At 32.6% G+C, this 8,346-nt stretch overlaps 2 protein-coding genes across 2 annotated transcripts in view; both read left to right on the top strand.

Annotated features, from left to right (window-relative positions):
* LOC117101657 overlaps positions 1 to 4,657 on the top strand; it is an 18,250-nt gene extending 13,593 nt beyond the window's left edge. The window contains exons 7-11 of the mRNA XM_033241692.1: positions 593 to 648; positions 1,971 to 2,150; positions 2,558 to 2,786; positions 3,863 to 4,048; positions 4,401 to 4,657. Of these exons, the coding sequence (XP_033097583.1) occupies positions 593 to 648; positions 1,971 to 2,150; positions 2,558 to 2,786; positions 3,863 to 4,048; positions 4,401 to 4,539 (790 nt within the window). The 3' untranslated portion in view covers positions 4,540 to 4,657. The remainder of the gene's footprint in view (positions 1 to 592; positions 649 to 1,970; positions 2,151 to 2,557; positions 2,787 to 3,862; positions 4,049 to 4,400) is intronic.
* On the top strand, positions 1,255 to 2,314 carry LOC117101633. Its single transcript, XM_033241639.1, has 2 exons — positions 1,255 to 1,584; positions 1,971 to 2,314. The coding sequence occupies exons 1-2, from the start codon at positions 1,389 to 1,391 to the stop codon at positions 2,201 to 2,203; spliced, it is 429 nt and encodes a 142-aa protein (XP_033097530.1). The 5' UTR covers positions 1,255 to 1,388; the 3' UTR covers positions 2,204 to 2,314.
* Positions 4,658 to 8,346: the final 3,689 nt, after the last annotated feature.

Raw genomic sequence — 8,346 nt, 5'->3', positions numbered from 1 at the left:
ACTTAATTGTTATCGTGTGAGTTATACCTTATACATATAATAGCCAATTATAGTGACGGTGTTAAAAAATGTGCAAATTCTACTTGTCAACTTTCTGATCAGAATTGTTACTATACCTCATTATTAATAAATAAAAACATTTTATATGTAAATTACGCGGTATGCGGTACGATATTTTCTACGCAAACTATTTCATCACGCGTGCATTTATACCCAGACGTGAATAATAAGTACTTTCCATAATCGACAAGTGCATCCCTAGGTACGTGAACCGTATGCGAACTGAAATATTTACGCTTATAGCTCAAAACAATCAAGTTGGTATTATTTCAGTACAGCAGTGAAGAGTACATATACTGATGTACATTTTTCTTATTTTAATAAAACATATTATTATTTTTGTCTTGTTTTGATGTTGTAGTCGTCAGTATCCCATCATACCCTTTGACTATTTGCTCTTTACACTTTTTTTTTAATCTCAATACCTTGTGCTATATTTTTTATGTAGTTAACTCATCTTGTATGCATATACATTTTTATTTATCTACTTCTCTCTTCTTTAAATAACCCTTGTATTAATTATTTGTATTAGTATCAAGAAGACGAATTTTACTAGTATGAACCTTTCTGTAAGTGAGAATAAAAATAGTTTGTATCATACATTGTGTTAATACACATACGCCTCCATACGGAAAACCTAACCCAGTATATAAACGACATCTTTTATTTCATATGTTTTGTTATGATTTCAATTCGTCTCCACTTTGATATTCTTTCATTATTAATATTGAACTGAAGTTGTAGGCCTGCCGCTGACGAATACCAGATAACTGGTCGGAAATATTACTTATAATGATTTTGTGTTTTATTTATACGTCTTAATTGTTATAATTTGATAGACAAGACATTTCTTTTTTTATTTAAATTAAAATGTTTCTTTAATATAAAAGATTATAGTCTCACTCATTAAAAAAAAATCTACATTCATTCCATAGTTTGTTTTATGTACACAGTGTATATTATATTCATTTTACGAAGCTACACCAAACACTCAAATTTTGATCATACTGTATAATTAATATCATCTCTTATAAATACGCAAAATCAATTAAAAATTTGCATGTATTTATATTGCGTTGGCATGGATTCTTGAATATCAACGAGTCACATATCTGTTCAAGTCACAGTGCGCACGCGCATTTTATTGCGAGTTAGCCTGAGTTTTTACGAGCACTGGTACCCGTGACTAATATAAAAATAGACACACATCTCAATACATAATAGTTCCATTTTAATTACAAAAATGAATTATATTATAATGATACGGTACATATGATTGAACGATTGAGTCAACCATGATATACGTAGTGTTTATTTAATTTATTGATATGAATGCAAATGCACACGAGAAACAAATAATAGTCACGAATACCGCTAGGCAAATATACTTAGGACGATGTTACGTCGATCTTAGAGTTAGCATTTTAAGACTGGATGATGGATGCAATGCACACTGTTACATAGTGCTGAAGGAAAAAAGGATGCTGCGTACATTAGGACTTATGATAGGCCTGCTTACTTTAGGTAAGATATTATAATTCTATATAGTTGTTGTTTTGTTATTATTGTCGTAGTCATTATCATAATAATAATCATCAACATTATTATTATTATTAGTTATTATTATTATTATTATTATTATTATTATTATTATTATTATTATTATTATTATTATTTATCAATTATAAATTATTTTTCAAAGGAGCTGAGGGGGTTAATTGCCAAGAATTATTATTATTACAACAATCATCAACAATATTATTATTATTTTTATTAGGCCTATTATTATTACAACAGTCATCAACAATATTATTATTATTTTTATTAGGCCTATTATTATTACAACAGTCATCAACAACAATCAATATTATTATTATTATTATTTATCAATTATAAATTATATTTCAAAGGAGCAGAGAGGGTTAATTGCCAAGAAAAACCTTGTGCAAAAAGCGGAGAAAATGGAGACATCGAAGCTGATGACAATACATATTATTGCATGGCTACAGTTAATAACCAACCTAGCCCTTACACACGATGCTGCTGGACAGACCGACCTGTAAACAGTGCAGGCGTCTATGACCCGAATGGTAAAACATATTCATGTTGTAAGGAAAAGGACGAGGCTAAAAAAGAAATGTAGGTACCATAAAATAATGCGTCCTCAGATCAGTACAGCACTACTCTATATAGGCAACGCTCCAAACGGAAATCTTTTTGCTAAGCGCCGTTTTAAAATAAGAGCCGTTTGGCGGCGAGAAAATAATTCTGGATTTGAACCCGGACATTAGAGGCATATAAGCAGCAGTCTATTTGCCATTTCTATTCATGTTACGTGTATTATACAGTGCGTGGTCTGTCATTTGAGCATAATTAGGCCTAATATATATTGCCCTTAATGTGTGTGAGTGTAAAAACGTATTATTATTATTATTATTATTATTATTATTATTATTATTATTATTATTATTTATCAATTATAAATTATATTTCAAAGGAGCAGAGAGGGTTAATTGCCAAGAAAAACCTTGTGCAAAAAGCGGAGAAAATGGAGACATCGAAGCTGATGACAATACATATTATTGCATGGCTACAGTTAATAACCAACCTAGCCCTTACACACGATGCTGCTGGACAGACCGACCTGTAAACAGTGCAGGCGTCTATGACCCGAATGGTAAAACATATTCATGTTGTAAGGAAAAGGACGAGGCTAAAAAAGAAATGTAGGTACCATAAAATAATGCGTCCTCAGATCAGTACAGCACTACTCTATATAGGCAACGCTCCAAACGGAAATCTTTTTGCTAAGCGCCGTTTTAAAATAAGAGCCGTTTGGCGGCGAGAAAATAATTCTGGATTTGAACCCGGACATTAGAGGCATATTAAGCAGCAGTCTATTTGCCATTCCTATTCATGTTACGTGTATTATATAGCGCGTGGTCTGTCATTTGAGCATAATTAGGCCTAATATATATTGCCCTTAATGTGTGTGAGTGTAAAAACGCATTTTATCTTATATGAATTAACGTATCTATTCGAATAAAAGCCCCAGGGCCTTTATTGTTCAGAAGGGTTTTTGATATATATAATGTATACTGAAATAAACGCCCATTAATTTCACTGTAAAAATGTGGAACTACGACTCATTTGAGGTGAAAATAAATGCCCGGGTTGGCGTTTATTCCAAATGAGGCTCGGGGGGGGGGGGGGGGGGGGGGTTTTCCGGGGGGGGGGGGAGTTTATTTAAAGCATGGCGTTTATTTTAATATATACGGTATATTGTGTTGTGCTAATAAGGTGTTTTCCATGGCATGTTATTGAAATTATGTTTAGGCGTTAATAACGCGTTTTGCCTGACACTTAAATTGTCTTGATGTGTAAGTAACGTGCTTTACCTGACATATCTAAATTGTATTGTTCGAAATGACGCATTAGAGTCTGACATGTAATAAACGTCATGAATTTTACTCTTCACTCGTTATCATTGTTTCTTATGTCCTTTTATTATTTTTTAATGTATATTTAGGTATGTTTACTCAGTAAAAAAAATCACATAGAAAAAGAGTCCATTGCAGCATATGCTGAATTTTGTAACTAAATTATTAAAAATGTAGTGCAGTATTAAAAATTACAGAGGTAATAGTTAACAGATTTAGCAACTGAGTGTATTTTTTTATATATATTAAAAATTACATAAATTATATCTAAAAACACTAAAAGAAAAAGAAAACAACGCAATAAAATCGAGAAAAAAAAAACAGAAAAAATGTATGTATTTGATTATAATTTTTTTTTCAAGGTGGAAAGACTTCATATACATATGTGTTTATGTGATTATTGGTACGGCATGCTTAATGAGTATCGTCTATGTTACTACATACTGCAAGGTTGATACATTTCCCTTTTTGAAACCAGTTCGAAAGAAATTCGCATTTTGGAAGAATATTATGCTTGACTCGATCTGTTTTTGTCCCTGTTTGCCAAAGTAAGTGAACAAAAATGGTTAATGCGCAGGGTAACCGTATATGATTAGAAGTAGCTTATATAAAAATAATAACTTAATTCCAACCACACCCCAATTATTTACGATAGTAAAATACATACTCCAAGTATCGAAATGCACGCCATCGTGTCGGGATTGGATGAATCCAGACACGATAGCGTGTATTTCGATGAATCCCGACACGATGGCGTGCATTTCGATACTTAGTGTATCTATATTATACTATCTTACCTGAGATTAATCAGTGGACCTTTCGGCCAATTATTTACAATCTATATAAAATAAGTATTTGTTTTTCATGTCGTGATGTAACTATATTTGTCCCTTAATCTAGGAAATTTCGACGAAAAATTCATAAAAAAAATAAACTCAGCACACCACCAGTGATTAAAGTGGCACAAGATGAAACGCAGCCGAACACCACACCTGTTGAGGAAATCGGGGACGGATATGCTGCTGTAGATATTTGGTAGTGGTCCGTCGATTAATGAAACTTTGGACTGAGTTAAGCTGTTAAAAATTCATGTGCATGTCGATGAATGGATGTGAATACTGGATAACGGAAAATAAAAGGCTACTGTGGATTGAAAACACACTTTCTTTAAAATGTTTTTGATTGGTTTTATCATCGGTACGGACTGGTTTCCATAAAATTGCTACACGCTATCGCCGACAGATTTATGCGACGCTGATTGGTCAGTCGAAACGGTGACGCAGTGCATCGATTGAAACACTTCACAGTAGCGATAGCGTAGCGATATTATGGAAATTACGCTTTAGTGTAATACCAAATACATTTGCATATCTTGAAAATTTATCTTCTCGTTCTTATACATGAATAAAAAATCAAAATGCAAACAAATGAAAAACAACAATACACAGAAAATCCATGACAGTTTGGTTAGCTACAAAATCGATAATTTGAATACAAAATAAACAATCAAAATAAAAAGAAAACCAATGCTTTTCAGCTACTTTCCTTCATAATCTGTAATTAATATAAATATAGTAACACAACATCGCTGGAAGAACTTTTAAAACGAATATAGGCCTATATAAAGATGATTTGAATCTAAACAAATTCAGGTTATGTTAGGATGCGGTCTTTACCTTTTCTGTAAGATTGACAAACGTTTATTTACGTTGTATTAGTACTTAGATGTTTCGATGTTTCTGCCATTCTTATAGCCTTCATCAGTCCTTAAGATACGTTTTACAATATGTTTTTTATGTACATTCACGTGCCTTCAATCATGTTTTATAAATATGAAATAGCTAAACATATCAATTAATTTGATTATGGCATTCTTATAATCGTGTATGAGTTCCAAGTAATTAATTTTATATCAATCTCATATACTTGTATCATAGGTGTACGTATGCATTGCATATATAGAAAGCTTGGAAGTGTTTTGGATGAGAGCATGGTGAGACCAGTTTAATCACATTACAAAACCCATGAGAATACAGTCCAATCGTCAAATTATAAAGAAGGCGGGAATTTTATTAGCAGCAAGCGAACGCTTTTGAAATTGTGGTTAGGTAATGCCAGAAAAAATAACGCTGAAACAATGTTTCAACAACGTTTAAAACGTTATTCAGAAATTACGTTAAAAATACGAAGGCCTATTTACACAAATACTAACGTTACTATTTACCAAACTATACAAAATAATATTGTGAAATCTAGGTGTACTATACCTTCGTCTATTAAGATGTGGGAAAAACATTATACAATAAAACATTGAATGGGATAATGTCTGGATACAATAAGTAAAAGAAATATAAGATTATAGGTTAGCTCAATTTAACTTCAAATTGCTACATGGTATACCACATACTACCTACAACACAGATGTTATGTAAGTGGAAAATAAAGGATAGTCCTACTGCAATTTTTATGTAAGTTGTCGAAAATGACAAACATGTGTTTAATGATTGTAAGGGATTAAGCCTTTTCTGTGAACTAGATTACATCTTGTATTAACCATAATGAAGTTTTCAAGTTTTATTTTAATTATATAGGTAAAAGAACAATTAGAAGAAATTGACACAATTGCAGCCTTTTCTATTTATAAGACTGTCTTGGTGTAGCAAACACGGATGTTGTAAGGGTTAGAGACATATTTCCTATATTTATCAATGATCTTGCATAAAAAAAATTAAGTTCCAAAAAGTAATAAATACAGACAGAGCACTAAATAAATGTAAACATGTTATAACATGTATTGAAGCGTTATGGTACACAATATAAATATAGGCACATGAGGCCTATATTTGTAAATAAAATTATAGAAAACGGGTGAAAGATAGATATTTGTTAATATTTATGACTTTATTTGTAATGACATATCTTATGTCTTTATTCATGAACGATAAATGTATTGAAAAATGGAACATTGATTGTTATTTTATTCAATGATAATCGTAAATACTATGATTTGAATATCATGAATTTTTCGACGAATAAATGTCTTTTCTGTTGCAAAGAGAAAAAAAACTACACAAAATAACATTTATAACGTTGGTATAACGTAAAATTGTTAGCTAGGAGACGAATATTTGTGTGGCGCAGCGTGTAAGATGTTGGATTTCTGATCGTGAGACCGTGAGTTAGAGACGGACGCTCTTTGCATTGCTTGTGTCCTTGGGCAAGGCACTTTACTTACGCTTGCCTCTCTCCACCCAAGAGTATAATGGGTACCTGGTAGTCGTATGGCATTGAATATATGGGTTGTGCGCGTACAAGCAGCAATGACCTGGGATACGGTACTACCCAGCGAGCAGAGAAAGTTGCACAATGTGCGGATCTACCAACTCAGTATCCAGTGACCAGGGGAATATGTTACCAGCACCTTGTATAATCGCCCTGTATTATCTGCGGATTGTGATAAGATCTTTATAAATTTAGGTTAAAAAAAGTAACTTGGTGGTTAAGATGTTTGTCTTCCAATCCCAGGGTACTGGGTGCAAATCATGTAACAGCACGGATTTTTCACGACTAAAAATCTTCACTCCCTAAGCTTTGCTGATACAGCATCACATTATTTCATATTTAAAGACCTCCCTGAATATCAACCGACCTGCTACATAACACTAAAAGGACCACCCTCTATAAATATAAAAAATTGTAAAATATAAGTAAGATCAAAACTCTTTAAAGCTTACATCTAGCGAGAGGGAGACAAAGCAACAGTTTAGAGGAACACCGGGCCCAAAGCGTGGGGCTTATCTGCAGAGATCACTGTTTATTGCACGTTAGGCACAGATTGAAGAACGGAGTGTGATGAAATAGTGTAGTGAAGATAGTGTAGTTTCTTGAATTCGTGTTTAGAGATATCTATACATTCTAGATACATACTTCTCCAGATTTGAGGAGAATTACATTTCTGAGTAGTATGATGAAAGTCGACTAAAGACACTTAATCGACAGTTAATAATTTTTTCTGTATTCCAACAACAATTGTACCCCATCTGTTTTTTGACAGCGACCCATAGATATACAGTCTGAATATCTAGTTTTTTATTTTGCATATTATACATGTTGAAATGGAAACGAAAATAATATAAATTACTATGTAACAACATAATAGCATCGACAAAAGCTCGCATCTTTTGTACTTGGTTTAACGATTAAACAATCCCACAAAAATATAATATAACTGAAACAGTGCGTAGCCACATTTTCTTCTACAGCGGCGGACACTGACCTTTGAAAAGTAGGACGTACGTCTGATTACCGAGAGTTATTTAGGCAGTACATCAAGTCATTATATGCAATTGATGTAGACCTACATTATGATTACATTACATTCATGCAAAACCATAAAAATAATGTGGATGCAACATTTGTTAAAACATGTCGATGAGGGGGCTATTTAATTATTGTGGAGACACAACCAAATGTTTACTTATAATCGTGGTATTACCATCTTTAAATTTTTTTCGCATCCAATGAAAAGTCGTTATGAAGGAACTATGCGATGATTTATAAACTGAGTTATATCATTGGACTTGGGAAGTGAGGTTGTATTTAGCCCTGAGGGGAATATAACCAAACTCATCTCTAATTCTTATGTACAATGATTGTTATTCTTTTTATCGATTCTCTTCCAATAACTTTTTTGTGTATGAACGTTTTCCATTTTTACCCTCTCATGTTTTATGCTACCCGTGTACAATATCATGTCTATAGTGTTATTATGTTCTGAAGATATTCTTTGCTACTCCAGCTAATACTTCATAAACCTGTCTCTTATACACATCTAGATGTGTATAAG

Source organism: Anneissia japonica, unplaced genomic scaffold (assembly GCF_011630105.1).
Source record: "Anneissia japonica isolate Jap-2015-1 unplaced genomic scaffold, ASM1163010v1 scaffold1696_len571195_cov180, whole genome shotgun sequence".
NCBI classification, from domain to species: domain Eukaryota; kingdom Metazoa; phylum Echinodermata; class Crinoidea; order Comatulida; family Comatulidae; genus Anneissia; species Anneissia japonica.
Note: the sequence above shows the minus strand (reverse complement) of the source record. Positions and strands in the feature narration are given on the sequence as shown.

Coding starts and splice junctions, on each gene's coding strand:
- LOC117101633 (XM_033241639.1), top strand. CDS start 1,389: ATGAATGCAAATGCACACGAGAAACAAATAATAGTCACGAATACCGCT. Junction 1,585..1,970: donor GATAGGCCTGCTTACTTTAG/GTAAGATATTAT, acceptor TATATTTCAAAG/GAGCAGAGAGGGTTAATTGC.